This window comes from Pinus tabuliformis, chromosome 9, assembly GCF_031772625.1.
Source record: "Pinus tabuliformis cultivar Carrire ecotype Pingquan chromosome 9, CPIR1, whole genome shotgun sequence".
NCBI lineage: Eukaryota > Viridiplantae > Streptophyta > Pinopsida > Pinales > Pinaceae > Pinus > Pinus tabuliformis.
Genome location: NC_142307.1, coordinates 466,174,373 through 466,192,383, shown reverse-complemented (window position 1 = coordinate 466,192,383; position 18,011 = coordinate 466,174,373). Strand labels below are relative to the sequence as shown.

General features: G+C 37.9%; 1 protein-coding gene across 5 annotated transcripts in view; it reads right to left on the bottom strand.

Moving 5' to 3' along the window:
• LOC149149211 (valine--tRNA ligase, mitochondrial 1-like) overlaps positions 1-18,011 on the bottom strand; it is a 277,751-nt gene that overhangs the window by 245,181 nt on the left and 14,559 nt on the right. For 2 of the 5 annotated variants that reach the window (XM_089439538.1, XM_089439537.1), the window contains exons 2-8: positions 13,091-13,167; positions 12,430-12,484; positions 12,207-12,308; positions 12,046-12,117; positions 10,614-10,676; positions 10,246-10,415; positions 10,064-10,136 (exon numbers count right to left, since the gene is read on the bottom strand). In XM_089439538.1, the coding sequence (XP_089295664.1) occupies positions 10,064-10,136; positions 10,246-10,415; positions 10,614-10,676; positions 12,046-12,117; positions 12,207-12,308; positions 12,430-12,484; positions 13,091-13,092 (537 nt within the window). In that variant the 5' untranslated portion in view covers positions 13,093-13,167. The remainder of the gene's footprint in view (positions 1-10,063; positions 10,137-10,245; positions 10,416-10,613; positions 10,677-12,045; positions 12,118-12,206; positions 12,309-12,429; positions 12,485-13,090; positions 13,168-18,011) is intronic. The other 3 variants (XM_089439541.1, XM_089439540.1, XM_089439539.1) reach the window with 2 other exon arrangements.

Sequence of the window (18,011 nt, the reverse complement as noted above, 5' to 3'; positions counted from 1 at the left end):
GGGACCAGGAAGAGGAAAATGCCAATAAAAATGCTCAGGTCCATCGTGTTTGATGTTTGTAGGGTTTGAGTCTTGAATCTGCAAATTAATTTAGTTTATTGGGATTAATTCATTTAATTTATTAATTTAATTTAAATTAATGATCTTTAAACTCAAACAGGTAAATGAAACTAACCAAATTAACTACCTAACCAGCTAAACTAACTAAATGATTAAGTTACTTACCTCTGCAAGCTTGCTCCTCGCTCCTCGGCACTTGCTCCTCGCTCCTCAGCTCTGGCTCCTTGCTCCTCAGCTCTTGCTCCTTGCTCCTTTGCTCTCAAACTCAACCTCAATCTCATTAGAATGATTTTGTTTTGGCCCATTGGGCTTATAAATCCAAAAAAATTTGTTTAATTTTTTGTTTTTTTCGGGTCCGCGGATTTTTTTTCCGCCGAATCGCTCCCGGAAATTTAAAATTCGCTCCCGGAGCGTTTTTTAATGCCCGGGAGCGATCAGGGAGCGATCGCTCCCCGATCGCTCCCGGGCATTAAAAAGCGCTCCCTCACAGACCAGGGAGCGCAAATTTTTTTACGGGAGCGCGCTCCCGACCCGCTCCCGCCCGGAGCGCGCTTCGGGAGCGGGTTCGTAGGGGGGGGGGCCGCTCCCCCGCATCACTGATTCGGAGCGTATGTTTGACGGTGGTCCATCCAATCCTAAAGCTATGTCTTTCATTGTGCAATCGGGCGCTTATGCTTGTTTTTCCTTTGTCACCATTGGGTATGGATTATTGGGTGACTTGGAAGGATGAACGGTTTTGACTGTAGTCTTGCTCCCACACCTTAAATGGGGGGTTAATCCTCAACCCTAGTCCCATGGGATCTCCCCTGTTGACTTATAGCTTCAGGATGGGCACTACTTGGGAAGCCCTGATTTTGGTAGTGCGGTCCCGTTTTCCCGTTTCACATTTTTCTCTCTTGTCCACACATTGCATTCCCTATTTCATCATCTTCCCCCTATGGGTCCACATAACCATTGGGTCCACAAGGCTCTGCTACTCCCCCTCCCATTGTCCACATGTCTGGGTTGGGACTGGAATGTTGCCCTGGAGGTTGATGCATTTAAAAAAAGATTAAAGCATATCATGGCCACATACAAAAGAAAATAATACCACAAAATGCAAAAGATGGTCGGGACAATATATTAGCGCGTGGGAAAAAGCCAAACATAAGCTCTACCGCCTATCATTATCGCCATCACCCTGGTTCCTATGCCCCCTACCCTATGAGCACCCCCAACATCATTAAGGAACCCATGCATGTCCCAACCCCTGGTGGGCGATGAACTGCCTTACCTTAAGGGGGTACTCACTACTTATACCATACAAAGCATGCTCTCATCCCCTAGACCCCTGAGCAATATAATAAAGAAAAATCAAGAAAAGGCAAAAGGAAAATGAAGGGTGGAAAAACAAAGGTCGGGGTAACTCATGTACCACAATTGCTCCCTCCTACATCTATACACCCAAATATGTGGACATCCCTCATCTGTAACGAATAAAATATATATAAATAATATAAATATAATGTAAAAGATAATCATCATAAATAATAGTTAGTTAAGCTAGTAATTAGGTTGAAGAGGCATGTCTAATAGGACATGACTCTTCAAGAAGAGACACTTGCTTGGTATATAAGCAAGCCTCTCGGTTTCATTTGTAAATCATATTCTCATTCTTATTCATATTTAATATAATATTTATATCCTTAATGGATATCTTGATATTCCAAGTCTTTTGGAGTAATTAATTTATTGAAGGAACTTTGTTCGCTTCATTTGGTATCAAAGCCACGTTTGGCTGATCACCAAGCCTTTGGCTATCAACCTATCATCAACCTTGTTGTTGTCATAATTGAAGCGTTTCGCCACACTTGGAAGATTCTCCATTTTTTTAGGTCTTTGGCCATTTGCTACTATTTAAAAAAAAAAAAAGAATAAAGAAGGGTATATAAATAAAAAATAAAATAATAAATAATAAAAAATAAAAAGTGAAAATATATATATATATATATAAAAAAGGTTTTACATTATTGATAAAAAGTGCTTTTCAAGTATATTTAAGACTTTTTACATGGAGAAGCCCATGGTTTTAGAAACCAATGGTAATTGCCCGTGGTTTTAGAAACCAGTGGTAAGTTTTACATTTTACGTGGAGAACATTAACCGAGGTTTTAGAAACAACCCATGGTAATTGCCCATGGTATTTTAGAAACCAATGGTAATTGCCCGTGGTTTTAGAAACCAGTGGTAAGTTTTACATTTTACGTGGAGAACATTAACCGAGGTTTTAGAAACAACCCATGGTAATTGCCCATGGTATTTTAAAAGTAAAAGATATTTTGATAACATTGGAGAAAAAAGGTGTGATCTAAATAATTTTAATCGTTCAAATCTAAAGATTGTGACCGTACCAAGAGTCATGTCTCATCCAAATTTTCTGAGAAAAAAATATTATTATAATTATAAAAAGGGATACTATATAAGCCTTATATAGTTACATATAAAAGGAAAAGCGGGTCTCAAAAAAGTATATATAAATTTTATATAATTATAATTTTATAATATATATAAATTAAAATTATATAATATATATAATTTATAATTATATATATTAAAAAAAATTATTATTATATAAAAAATTTATTAAAAGAGTGAACAAAAAAAGAAGAAGAAGAAGAGAATATTTGAAATATATATATATATATATATATTAGATTTTTATAAGAGAGAAGTGGAAATATATTTTATAGATTAAAAGAATATATACAAAAAAAAGAGAGAAATTATATAAAAAGAGAGTTAAAAAAAAAGGAGAGAGAATATATCATATAAAAATAGAAAAAAAATAAATAAATAAATAAATTGTTGAAAAAAAAAGATATAAGAAAATATGGAATCCATGAGTAAGGAACAAAGACAATCAATCACAAGAGATATAGAACAATTAATTACAATATTTGAGCGACAGATTGAGAAGAGAAAGAGAATGGATTCCTTCTTCGATTCTCTACATCCATCATCACTTCCACAGAATGATGTTATCCAGTGTACCGAGAAAGTGCAGCTAAAAGATCAAGAGAATGACAAAATAGCCAAAATTCAACAAAGCAAGGAAGTGTTAGAATGCGAACATAAAAATCTTGTGGATATACATTACAAAGAAATAATGGAAAAGGACGAAGAAATTTCTCGTCTCAAGGACCACGTCGAAAAATTACTGGCACAAGTGAAGAAGACTAAAGTCTCAAAGAAAGAACTCAAGCAGCATTTATCAGAACAAGAAGAGGAAAATTTACGTTTAAAGAACCTTAATAAAAATTTATTAGAACAAATCAGAGATCTAAAAGATGAAAAACTTAAAATTCAAAACACTGAAAATAAGGTTGATGAATCAAAAACCAAAGAACTTTTACGTCTGAGAAACCATAATCAAAGTCTGCTCAATCAAACTAAGAAACTTAAGGAGGATAAGAAAGCATTAAAAGATAAGTTGGAACAAGGCACTCAAGTAGAAGTATCAGAATCTCTAGTCGCAACCGTTCAAGTTGAAAATAAGGAAACGAATACCGATGCCGTGAATATGACAACTCAAGAAGACAAGTCAGTTGAAGAAACGACACACATAGATGTTGCAGTTCAGACAATGGACATCCCAAGTGAATGTTCCATAACCATCTCAACAACATCTTTGCCAGAAAAAAAAAAAAATATAAAAATTGCAACATGCCCAATAAGGAGAAATCAAACCAAAAAAGTTCCATATTGACATCCGAATCATGAGAGTAGACAACTCAACCATGCTACGTATCGGGACCATTCAGACCAGAAACAACAAATTGATGTTTCAGAAAATAATGACGTAAAATCAATCCAGTCTTATGCTAACAAGTCGTTACAAAATTCCAGTGATCAGAGTACTATACAGAAGATTAATCTAGGATGGTCTGATCCCTTCTCAGTGCGACAATTTTGTTTGTCACTAAGAAGATCATATCAACTTGTATCGACGAGGATGACTATTCCGAGACAGAAAGACTTTCGAAGCCGAAAAAGAGATCAAGCCTTTTTCATCGACAAGCTTTGAGGACAAAGCTTTTTGAGGAAGGAGGCAATGTAACGAATAAAATATATATAAATAATATAAATATAATGTAAAAGATAATAATCATAAATAATAGTTAGTTAAGCTAGTAATTAGGTTGAAGAGGCATGTCTAATAGGACATGACTCTTCATGAAGAGACACTTGCTTGGTATATAAGCAAGCCTCTCGGTTTCATTTGTAAATCATATTCTCATTCTTATTCATATTTAATATAATATTTATATCCTTAATGGATATCTTGATATTCCAAGTCTTTTGGAGTAATTAATTTATAGAAGGAACTTTGTTCGCTTCATCATCATTACAACCTTGGGCATGCCTTTCCCTTTAGGGGTTGGAACACCTAAAGGGGTGTTTATTAACCAGTCCTAACTAGGGAGGTAACACTATTACATGCTAAAAGCCCCAAATTTGGATGGGGGGCCCAATATGAAGTCTCATTTGTGCCCTCGACTAACAAGCTTGGTTCACTTAGATGCACTAATGAATTATTGTACCTGATGGTGAGGAAACGCATTAGGTCTTGTTAGAAATACTGGGGGGGGTGAATCAGTATTTTGTTCCCAATTAAACTTTACTTAATTGATGCTTTCATTTACAGTTAACGTGAACCATTACTTTATTAGCAAGTTAATGTGTGAGCATATTCAATAAACCATGACCAGCATCAAGAATAAAACATGTAGACCATAAAGCACATCAAACACATATGAACACCAGGATTTTAGGTGGAAACCCAATGTGGGAGAAAACCACCGCTGCTGTCCACATTTCTCCTAGCACATTATTTATTAATGAAACGTTTTGCACACTTGACCACATTGACATATATGGGACTTTCTAATTTATTCAAACACATTTCTACTTCATCAATGTGCATCTTACAGATCTAGTTACAAATCAAAGATATCAGCAAGTACTTCCTTGGCATTCTTTTCTTAGAATGCTATGTTTGGAGTTGCCTCCCTCTCATTGGGAACTATTGCTTGCATATATATATATATATAACTCTTGCTTTCCAGCAACCACTATCAAATATTTCAAAATAACTACCAAATTATAAGTAAAGGATAGGAAAATTGCAGAAGAGAGTTCACTTGGATAGCTTTTACCATAAAGATTCCTAGTTTCTAGAGTTGGGCACCTATTGCCCTATATCTTATGGAAGAGTGTCTAAGTCAGTAACAAGATCATGCTGAGAACTTAATCACATGGTTCAACAGAGTTCTGGGAAGAAATTCAAAATTCTCTGAATTTTAATCTGCTCAATAAATGCATCTCATATTCATCAAATATTAGAAGGACTAAACTCTAATAAGTAAATTTATTACCTAAATTTATCCCTGTAATCTATATTGTCTGCATTCAGCAAGTTTAAAAATACTGTTCTCTACATTCATATTCCCAGTTGTCTGCATTGTCTGTAATTTTTGGTGTTTCCATTCTCTGTAATCTATGCTGAAATGCATCCAGGCCCCTATCATTGGTTGATTGAATGAATAAACACTCAAGATCGAAATGCATTCCATCTTGGTCAGTGATCAAATTACAAAAAGCAAAGGTCCACATCTTCTTTCATTTCCCTCCGTGACATGAATTTTCACTCAAGATATCTTACATGCAATATTTTTAATATTTTATATGGGTAGGTTTTAGAATATTATTTATGTTATCTACTTTATATTTTATAAAAAAATTATATAATATCTGCATAATGCATTTCCAGAGGAAACCCACCAGGTATTTCCCATAATTCCAAGGATGGTACCCACCGTAAAACTTGGTTCTTCAAGGCTCAATGCCAGGACAACAGTTGGCTCACAAAGAGCGCAAGCATGTCACAAAGTAGGGATGGAACCTGGGCTGAGAGGATAACAACTTTCCTCCCAGCCACTCGAGCTACACCCAATTTGACAAATTCATTATTGTCAAATTTGAACATGAACGCATACCATGTGACTTATAGCTGATGACAAATAACCAGTAAAAAAAGCTTCTTGGTTAGGCTACGACAAGATGGTAAACAATTGTTCATTTGTGATTTCACTAACTCTTAGTGAATATGTGGTGAATTCTCATGCTAAATCAAAGATTAATGCCAAATATCCAGCAATCCCAAGGCACTCTATACCAGTATTGTAAACACCCATATCAACAAAAAATTGTCAAGGGTCTTGACCTCGCCACATCAGAAACATTATCAAAAAAATTGGCAAACTATGACAAGCATTTAAGAAATACAAAATAAATTCATTTTTTCATTTTTTTAAATATAAACTAACATCAAATTATTGCACTGCCACATAAATATGAAAGAACACTCATGTACCAAGAGATGTATGAGACACTAAATGATACATCAAATATTCACAGTCAATACTAAATCCTGAGAGTCGTCCAATCAGAACTCAATTGAACACAAATTTACATCAAATATATAATAAATATATCTCATCATCATGAGTCATCTACAATGATTAATCTAACAGCTAGCTATCAATTCCCTTTGGCCTTCTAACAAGTAATAGTATGGCTCATCCTCTAGTAGGAGGTCTTGTGGTCGCAGATAGATGACCACTGCTGGATGTCTCACTCCATGCAAAAAGTGGTGCTAAGGATGGCAAATTAGTCTCCTCACTCTCAATTTCCTCATATCCCTCAAAGGTTGTGGATCTTCCTCCCTTACCCCATGCTCCTGCTCCTTCTCATGTAACCACCAAGTGCCTCATAATTCATTCCCTCTGCCCTTTTTATAATTTATAGTAATGGCTCATCTTCTAGAAGGTCTTGTGGCCATAAACAGATGACCATTGGTAAGTGTCTCACTTTATGTAGAAGGTGGTGCTGAGAGTGGCACATCAGCCTCCTCACTCTCAATCTCTTCCTCCACCCAAATGGTTGTCGGTCATTCAACCCTACCCCTGCTCCTCCACCTCATGTAACAAGGCTCCCCACCCTCCACTCATACATGGTGCCAATGTTATCTAAAGAAACAATATCCACATAAGTGAGTTGCTTAATTTACATCATCCACAACTATAGATTGTCATAGACATAAACCATGTCATTCACCCCTACCCCCTGCTGCTGTTCCTCCTGTAACCCACTCAAATGCCTACTTCATAACAAGGCTCCCCACCCTCCACTCACACATGGTGTCAATGTTATCCAAGGAAACAATATCCACATCTGTGGGTCTCTCAAATTATATCACCCACAACTGGAGATTCAAGCACTAATCTTCTAACCTGAAAGAGAGTCATAATAAATTTAATGAGTCAATCCCTTCAAAATATGAAATGGCTGGTAGAAATCAATCCCTACTCCACAAAAATTTATTTGATGGTGATGAAAACAATTGTTTGGCCTCCTAAGGGTAATGGTAGACGATGATAGACTCCTTTGTTTTCAATCCCCGCTTTAGAGAAAATGACCCAAAAATAGATTTTCAGGCTTATCGAGGCATTTTTTCACAGCCTCAGCAACTTTTTCTTAACATCACAATGCCCCCATTATTTGAAAAAAATGTATCATTTCTGCTTGGACATCACAAAAGAAACACCACCCCAGCAATGTTTGCAACACTGATCTATACTTCTAGGGTCAATTTTCAACTTCAGCCAACAATACTGGCTTCAGCTTTTGCTTTCCAGGCTTTCCCGTGTTTTTTCCAAAATTTCCGGCCAGATGATGGAGTATTCCCTCTTGTTTGTCAAGATTAATAACCCACAAATATAGCACATCATCGTATGTAATTCTTGATATGTACCACAGTGATATAAATATGTTTCTTTATTTTTGTTAACTTGTTTTAAAGATGACTATTGTGTTTCTATGAATTTTTAAAATTTATAACTGATACAAATAAGCGTGATTGAATCTTTGTTGTTTTGCAACCCCTAATAGAACTCTTAATTGGACTGCAGGTTTCATGCCACAGTTTCAGTAGAAGATCCTCCACTACGTTTCTGCAATTGTTGCCAATAAACCTAGACACTAGATCTTGAATAGAACTATACAAACACATACAAGTAATAGCATAAGCATTCACAATCTCAATCCAAATGCCAGAGGTTCAGAACCATAGATACATAAGTTAATGTTACTAGTAGCTGGAACAGGAAATCCCTTGCTTGGTAGGTGTTAGAACATACCATCCTTAGCACAGATAGAAATGCACACCCTTTATTAAGATGTGCTAGAACAGTTATGCTTCTGCTGAGCTTCGGTCCTGAAAAGGCTACTCAAGTTAAATAAAGAAGGCAACTTTCTTAAGTTAGTCCCCCATGTAAACTAACATATTGCAATCTAGTTTAAGGGTTGAATTTAACACCATGAGTGTGGTCCAAATATTTCCTACATTCTTTTTGCCAGAGTATGAAAACAACATTCTGAGATGCTGCCATTAAAAAAATTTAAACAATGGTTTAAACCTAAGTCACCGGATTCGTCCTAAACCCCCTACGAATCCCGAGTCTAGTGAATCCGACACGATTCGGTCCGGATTCGTGTCCAAATCATATGAAACGTCGTGTCCTTTTCCGACACATCGAATCCGAGGTCGTGTCACGATTTTCAAAAGCGTGTCGCAATTTTGGGAAACGTTTCATTTTCATCATTTTACTCAAATTTTTAACATTACCATGAAATGACTCAGGATGTTTGAGAGTGGTTCCGGCCTCATTGGATTTCATATGGAGAAAGTAGAATTTTAGATTTCATTCAAAATCCAGCAGACTTATCAGTTTTTCAGGATTTTAGGATTGGGGGATTGCAATGTTTCCATTGAATTTTGTCATGTATTAGGGTATGGAACTCGTATTTAATCAAGAGCACCAATCCCTCTATGTACCTTGATGTTAGTGACATTGGTTGTCGAACTCCTGTATCATGACCCTCCTAAAAATGTACGCATCACTCAAACAAAATCTTGACTTGACATGTTATGCTTGTTCTATCTTATGTTAATGCTTAAAGGGTGATATTAATGACAAAGATCCCTATACAGATACAGAGGTAATGAGTAATGACAAAGATACCTCTGGATATTAATGCTTAGAGGTTGATATTAATGACAAAGATCCTGATTTTCCAACAAGACTAAAAAATTAGACATTTCTCGTGGTGGCAAGAGGGCCAAGCATAAGAAATAGATAATAGATTGACATGTATTTGAATTTTGTATGTACTATGCATGCTAATAGCTATAGATGAAGATCTATGTTTGAAATCAATAAATTTGTATCATTAATTAAAATTTGTGTAAGAAATATGATAATATCTAATTTTTAATATATATATATATATATATTTTTTCAAATAATATATAACGTGTCCTGTTCCGGGGGTCAGCGTGTCCGAATCCAACACCACGAATCTCGAATCCTACGTGTCCCGAATCCCCGTGTCAGGTGACTTAGGATTAAACATATAGAGCTTGAGCATGTTTTTAGCTTCATCATTATCATGTAATACTCTATATAAAAACTCTCATTCCCTTCATTACCTAAATGTTCATAGAACTCTGGCTTGGAATGGGACTTCTGGGAGGTAGGGGCAATACCTGTATATGAATATGTTGTTGATTCAGAAAAAAGCATCAGGCTATAAAATTGTCAATGGAATAAATGTCGCCTTCGAGATGCTTTGGTTGTATAATTACAAGAGTAGATTTTTTAGTGATGAAAAGGAACAAGTGTGATGGTATGGTGTTTACAATATGTTTTCTCAAATTTATATGCAATATGAGAGAATAAGCATGCATGACATTACAAAAATTAAGGAATGCCCAGACCCTTCTCATTGGCAAATACACAATCATAAGGCTAACACAGTAACACACATTTGTCATTTTATTGACTTTATAATTGTCATCTTAACAATAGTATATCTCTTAATCTGATAATGAAAGAATACTCACAATTACAAATGGAGGCTTTTTGCTGTTAGCATCAGCTACAAAGAAACCTGACTTTTCCCACCACTCGTACCATCTATAAGAACAAAAAGTTACAACAATAGCATAATATAGCATTTGCATCAATAGACAATAAACACTAACTACATGCCTCAAACACACATGGACAATTGATCTGCACTTACCCAGCTTCCACAGCACTTGGATTGTATGCTTTGGCCATTTCTGGAGCAAGCCTTTTCTTCTCACCAAGAGGAGTTGGGGGATCTTGATACTGTTCTTGGTTTTCATCTGCTGCAGCCTTCTTTGCTGCTTTTTGCTCAGATTTCTTCGACGGCTGTGATCCCTTTTCAGCCTGTATACAAGCTTCAGCAGTGTGAAAAAGAGAAACCGACATCTTTGTATATGAGAATAAGCCCCAGGGATATCTAAACAGTTTAATTCTTAATAGCAAAAATTTAAAAATGGTACAGTTCCTAAATTGCAGGAAAACAAAGGGACGTTGCTGTTCATCATCATGATAGAAAAATGATAAAAGTATTAATCTCCCAACCTGTGCCTTTGCTGCTTCAGCTTTCTGTGCTGCTTTGAGTTTTTTTAGCTCCTTTTCCCTGGCCTGCATAAAGTTGAAACTAAAAACATGAGCAGAGTACTAATGTATCAAATCAATATTTGGTCCATGACATGGTGCAAAGATTGTGACAAATGCACATGTTAACACAATCTTGCACCAATTGAGCTGACAGAAGCAAAAAACACCACGAACAATGAACAGTAGTTCAATCTCATTTTAGAAAATTTAAATTTTCCAGTGCACAATCCAACATTCATTCAATCTATAACCATGGGAAAAAGTTCCAGATTTGATTAAAATCCCGATCAACTTATCCAAACAGGGTACCTTGTCTGCAACAAGACCTATAATGGGTTTGCACACGAAATGAACCCTTAAGGATTGACCTGCACGCTGCATTCAATAAATACGACCAACCTACTATTATGCTAAACTTGATTTCTCGACATGAGCAAATCTGAGGAACAAGGCATATAAATAGTCAAAAACAAAGTGATCATTCTTATAATCAAAAATTGGAAAGTACAAAAGTACAATCTTTTCATCTTTACACACAACGTTCACAGAAGGACACAGACACGAGGGGAAAAGTGAAAACAGAATAAATTTATGATGGAGCAGATACAACTTCCATTCTCGTGGAGTCATCATAGACCCCAAGCTCCATTAGAGAATGCCTCCATTTGCTTATTGTCTTCTAATAAAGGTCCCATCCTTTGCCAATGAGCAGAGGTCAGATTCCCCTCTTATGGGCAAGTTCAAAATTTATACAATGTTCCACCAAGTTTACAGGACATGGGGATGCAGGAGCAAGGAAGCACACCCGTGGGACATGTGGAGATATCCCCTAAATTTTAAGGAGGAGCGGGGCACAGGAAGGACATTGGGGCACCTGGCGTAGGGAACCCATCTCCAAAATCATAAATAAAAATTTGACGATGTGGAGCATAAATCAAAATGATACCATCTAAACACTAATTGGAGTTAATCAATCACCATTGTAATTTCAAATTTGTAAATGTTACAAACACTTTCATTTTGTTGTCATTTTTGAATTTCTCAAACAAGATATCGGGGCACCGAAGTTCCATTTTTCGGGAGGGGAAGCACCTAGGCATCCTTCTTTTCAGGGGAAGAGAATCTAGACAATCACCCCCACCCCCCGGAACAAGTACAAAACACGCCCCGTTCCTTGCAAAACATTTGCTGTGTGTTTGGCTGAGTTTCATATGTTGGGGATGCCTAAAAACATTTTGTAGGGTGTCCCACCATCCCAGGCATGCACCCATAATACTGGGGAGTGTAACCCCGTGTAACATTGAATTTGCATCAATCACAATATCCAAGATAAGTGATATTGTAAGCACGCACTTATTCTAAGATAATTAAGATGGTATTTTCAATTTTGTACCTTTTCCTCTTTCTTCTTCTTCTTCTCTTGATCTTCTTCCTTGGCTCCATTAAGTTGCTGTGTTTCCTCTGGCTGCCAATCAATCCAAAGTAGGAGCATTTAAGATGAAACAACTTATTATAAGAAAAAAAGGTGATGGCAACTGAAAAAAAGTGACTCACTGCAGCCATATTGGAGAGTGACGTGGAAGAGCAGAACTTGGAAAAAAGTAGCCTCTGCTGCGGATATTTCTGTTGTATTTCCTCTGCTGTAGCCGCTATTTCCTGTTTATTATCCAAACAAACTTTCATTTATCCTTTGCTCATGTCATAGAGTTTGTTACTCGTTCTAAAACAAATCTGTTGTTTAGAATGATTTTGTTAGATAATTTTGTATCATACTTACTAGATGTTTTGTGATCAAATTTGCAATCTGCTGTGCCCTTCGAAGGCCATTAAACCTTGCAAATGAAATATAGATAAAATTTCCCAGTCAAATAGAAAAAATTGCCGAATTCCCTTTTTGACACTGTAGTATGAAGCAATTTTCAAATATTCCTTTAACCACAAGTTTAATTTAGAAAAAGTTTCAAATATTCATTTGAACATAAAGTTGGAAAATCACCCGTTGAGTAAAACCAGCCTAGATCCATATTAACTCCAGATATACCAAGCACCGAGAGAGATCAAATCTCTTTTTACTCTACAAGAGATTTATATCTCAAGAGATTTTATCCCTCTCAAAGCTTGGTAGATTCGGAATTAAGATGGATCTAGCCTGGTAATTTCTTTAAAACATAGGTTTTATTTTTTATTTAAACATTAAATTTATATTTATTTATATAAAAAATTAATTTATAAAATATAAAGATAATTAAAGAGATATTTATATTTTTTTATATTATCAATTTAATTTTTATTGATATGATTTCCAGATCATTACCGGTAGTTATATCATTCTCTGTGCTTAAAATTTAGCTATCCAAATTAATCTTATTCATAGAAAATGAAAAATATTAAATGGTTAATTAATATAAAAATGGAAAATAATTAAAAAAACAACTTACATCTCATAATAAACAGTTCTGAACCTTGCTATGCAGTGTCAACAGCATCTACCAAAACTCTATTTTTCCATGTTGATCTGTACGTAAAAATATTTATATCTTTAAAAACAATTTCAGAACATTAACACAGACACATATATAAAACACTGTCACTGAAAATAAATATTTTACCGTCAAATTCTACCAGTTAAACATTGTTTCTGACAGCTCAGTTACCATTATTGTAGATACACACCTGTAAAACTTAGTTTACTTGACTGTCACTAACTCTAATCAATACACCATAAACTGTTTAGATGACAGTTCCGTATTAATATCGAAAGTCTAATTTTTTTAACATGAAAATATCCATGATAAATCCTGTCTCTTGAGGCAACTAGTTATCAAATTTCGACAAATTTATTTTTATAAATGTCCATATGTAATATCCCCTATTCCATAAAGCTGCTAAGTGTAGCACATTTTTGCAATTTTGGTGTTGGAGGCAATTTTGGCGTTTTGGGAGCTTAGGAGATGTGGGTAAATGGGGCCCACGCTCAAAAAAGGAGGCAAGACGCACCCCTTAGAGAAAGGAAGTGTGAATTAGTGGAAAGTGGGGACCACCAAGGGGTACGCATGTGCCAGGAGTATATAAGGCGAAAAGGGAGGCATTTTCAGCCATCTTTTGACCATTACATTTCAATCCCACCTCTCTTGGAGCTGTTTAGCACAAGAGTTGGAGTGCTGTTGAGCACAAGGATTTCAGGCGTAATCCACACCAGTTTCGAAGAACTTTGAGTGTCTCCCTAGCTGGGAATTTGGGGAGCCCATTATGGGGCTTCCACAGAGAGTCAATTGCAGCAGATTTTCCAGTTGTGCGCACTACCTGGGCACAGAGGCAGTTCAAGCTAGCAGAATTCGGGCCAGCTACAGGATTTGGGTGAAGCTGGAAACTATAGGAGCATTTTCCCCTTTGGTGCAGTGATTTTTGGTGGCATTTTGCAGAGCCAATATTGAGCCAATTTGGAGGGACGATTTCATCTGAATTTGGCAATGTGTGCACCATTTGGAGGGCTCTCACACTGCTTGGAGTTGGGCCAAACTCTTCCCGGGGCTTTTTTGGGTTTTGGGAGAGGAGTCCGAGGTTACATTTTCAGAGCATTCCGAGGAGCCCTAAAATCACTGTTCCAGCCAGCAGTTAGCAACAGATTATTTCTGGGCAATGCGTATTTCTTGTTCCGGACCATTCCTCATCTTGGTCAGTGATATTTCTTCTGGGTTTTGCATAGCAAGTCCAGGTTCTATATTTAAGCCCACTCTATGTACCCATTCCCAGTTTATTAAAAAAATGGATTAGAATACTTCGTTGGTGTTTAACGTGTATTGATTTGTGGTTGTGATTTTTATTTATCTTGTTGTTCCTTGTACATTGTTTTGGTATTATTGTTAATTTTCCATTTAGGAATATTACAGTAATATCAGAGCATGTTCTTGGCCCGCTACGGGAGCAGGAACAGGGGATGCCACCTTGGTTCAATGGTGTTATATTTCACAAAGGCAAGGACCAAGGTAGAAGAGGACAAGGTAGAGGTTAGGTCCCTTACCCTTTTTCAGACACTGAGGTTACAACACGCAAGAGGGCGTGATAACTGGGACAAAGAGCCCATGCAGAATGAGGGAGAGCCTGAACAGGGAAGGAAGGAGTTGACATTGGCAAAGTTGGCCAGGCAGCAGAAGCCTATGATGGACATGTTGGCACAGTTGGCTAGCGTGCATTTGCAGAACCAAGGGAGACAAGAAAAGCATGGGGAAGGTGGATCCTCAACTAGTGAAGGGAGCCAAATACATGCACGCACAAACCATCAGGGTACCCACCTATCTAGCCGTCCCACTATGCCCCAATTTTTAGATGGGCCCTAAGGAGAGCCAGACTCATTCACAACTCTAATGAAGTCATTCTTAGAGGGGATTGAGGAGAATGATGCGTTGGACCCGAGAATCAAGATGGCCATGTCTTTCAAAGAGTTTTGCCACTTAAAGGAGAAGCATAGAACAAAAGTTGGGGCATCGTATAGGGGAGACTAGTAGAACCAGGACATAGAGAGGACAGAGGGAAAGATAACTCTTCCCAGCTTTGATGGGTCAACCAAGAGTTCTGCTAGAGCATGGGTGCAGAAGTTGGACACCTATTTCCAGCTAAACCCCATGAGGAAGACAGATGTGATTAAGTTTGCCACCTTGCACCTGGATGGAGACGCACAGGAATGGTGGTATCATGGATTGATCACCCTGGGTCACGCTGCCATTACGTCCTACACGAAGTTCACTCGGAGGCTTATAGAGCGATTTGACATGATGGACCCAGAGTTGCACTTCAGGGAGTTAGTGCAGTTGAGGCAGACTGGCGACGCAGGGGTATATATTGCAGAGTTTCAAAGGTTGGTAGTGATGATATCAAATATCTCAAAGGCGAGATTAGTTATGCTTGTTACCCACCATTTTGTGGGTGATATCCCTAGGAGAAAAAAAAATTCTCCAAGATGGTCCTCAGCCGACAACCCCTTACAGCCACCAGCTAGCTCATTGTGCCATTTCTCTGCCACCTAAGCCAGCCATATGGTCCCTCGCCCATCTGCCATGATCATATGTTTGAAGGTGGGCCTCCCAAACCAGTGTTGCACGAAGCGCCCCCCCCCCCCCCCCCGCGGTTCCAAGCCCCAAAGCGCGTCCCGTACGGAAGCGCCTAGGAAGCTTGGCCGGAAGCGGCGCTTCCGAATTCGAAAGCGTCGCTTCGGCTTTTTTAGCCGCTTCCTGGAAATTTGGAAGCGCTGTACGGAAGCCGCCGAAGCGCGCTTCGTACAGCGCTTCGGGCGTCGGAAGCGTGGCGCTTCGGAGGAGGAAGCGTACGCTTCCCAGACGCTTCCGTACGCTTCCAGAAAAGCTTCCGGAAAAGCGTTTAGAAAATCGTTTTTTTTTTTCAATTTTTTTTTTTTAATTTTAGGTGAGTTTGCTTGTTGGGGGTGGGTCCACCTTGGGTTAGGGTGACGAATGAAGGCAAAAAAAATATAAATATAGCAGATGCTCCCTCATGGTAATGTTAAATTCTTAAAGTAAAAGTGACATTCTCCTTTATTTTTCATTTTCATCCTTTTACTTAAATTTTTAACATTACCATGAAATGACTCAGGATGTTTGAGAGTGGTTCCAGCCTCATTGGACTTCATATGGAGAAAATAGAATTTCATATCCTATTCAAAATTCAGCAGACTTAACGGTTTTCTGGTATTCAGGATCAATGGGATTGTGGCATTTCATTAGATTATATCAAGTATGAAGCTATGCGATTAGCATTTAATCAAGAGCACCAAGCCCTATATGTACCCTGGTGTTGGTGGTGTTAATTGTTGAACTCCTTTGTCACGCGGCACGCCCTTAGCAAAAAATTACCTTTCAATCAAGTCAAAATCATCGATCAAACATGTTAAACTTTTTCTACCATATTTTAAGTCTTGAATTAGGTAGTTTGATCAAAATTGGGCAATGTTGACTAATATCCCTAGACAATCGAGGTAGAGGCAAAGGCTAGACAAGAGGAGAAGAATCTAGATTCTAGATCATTAATGTACAATGGATGTTATATCTATCTTGATTTATGCAAAAATATGCATGTTTTCATGTCTTCTACAATTAATTTGGTATTTGGGATGTTTGTTTTGAGTATAAATGCAAAAAAATATTAAAAATATATATATATAGCAGACACTTCTGCGGACGCTTCGCTTCCTAAATTTTTGGAAAATGACGCTTCGGCGTCCCCGCTTCCAAAAAACGCTTCCGCTTCGCTTCCGCTTCGTGCAACATTGTCCCAAACCTAAAGGTACGCCTTGTCATTTGGTAATTGAGTATTGTAGTTTGCGTATGATGGACACTTCTGGGCATGGATTAATGGAGGGATTCGGCGGAAAGAATAGGCTAGGTCTGCAATCTTGTCCCCTAGACCCATTTTGGATATTAACCTTGGATTCTAGTCCCGTGGGATCTCTTTTATTGACCATTTGGCTTTAGGGATGGTATTTCACAGGAAAGCCTGATTTTGGTTGTGTGGTCCCGCTCCCTTATCCGCATATATTACCCCCTTTCCACTCATTACTACTCCATTCATCATTTTCTCTCACCTGGCTCCACATTCCTCCACTGGGTCCACATAGGGATACCTCACCCCTTCCCCTTGCCTAGACCTTGGGTCAGGCCTGGAATGATGCCCCGGAGGTTGATGCTACTAAAAAGAAAGATAAAAGCATATTTGGCCACATTCAACAGGAAAATGTACCACAACTGCAAAAGATGGTCGGGACAAACACATTTAGCACATGGGCAAAAGCCAATATATGAGCTCTACCCCATCACCCTGGTTCCTACAGATTCTATGAGCCTCCTTCATCATATAGGAACCCATGATTGTCCCAACCCCTAGTGGGCAATGAACTGCCCTACCTTAAAAGGGGTTATTCACTGTTATATCTTATGCATCATGCTCTTACCCCTTGAGCCCCGAGTAGTTAATCAAAGAAAATCATAAAAAGGCAAAAGGCATATAAAGAAGGGTGGAAAAATCAAGGTCGGGGCACATCATGTACCACAACTGCTCCCTTTTATACATTATAAACCCCAAGTGTGGGCTTCCCTCTTATTAGCTACCCTTGTACCCCAACATGTGACCCAGGGCTACCCCTTCTCATCCCTTACTTCATTCAGCTATTTGTCACATGCCACCGCCTTTTGAAGGATGTACCGTGAATATATTATCCCCTTTAGAAGTAGAAACCACCTAAATGGATTCTTGGTTAACCCCATTTGGAGTTTAGGAGACATTGGCACATCCTGAAGCCCATTATGGAAAGGTAGGCCATTATGAAGTCCCCACCTGTGGTCCATGATTGGT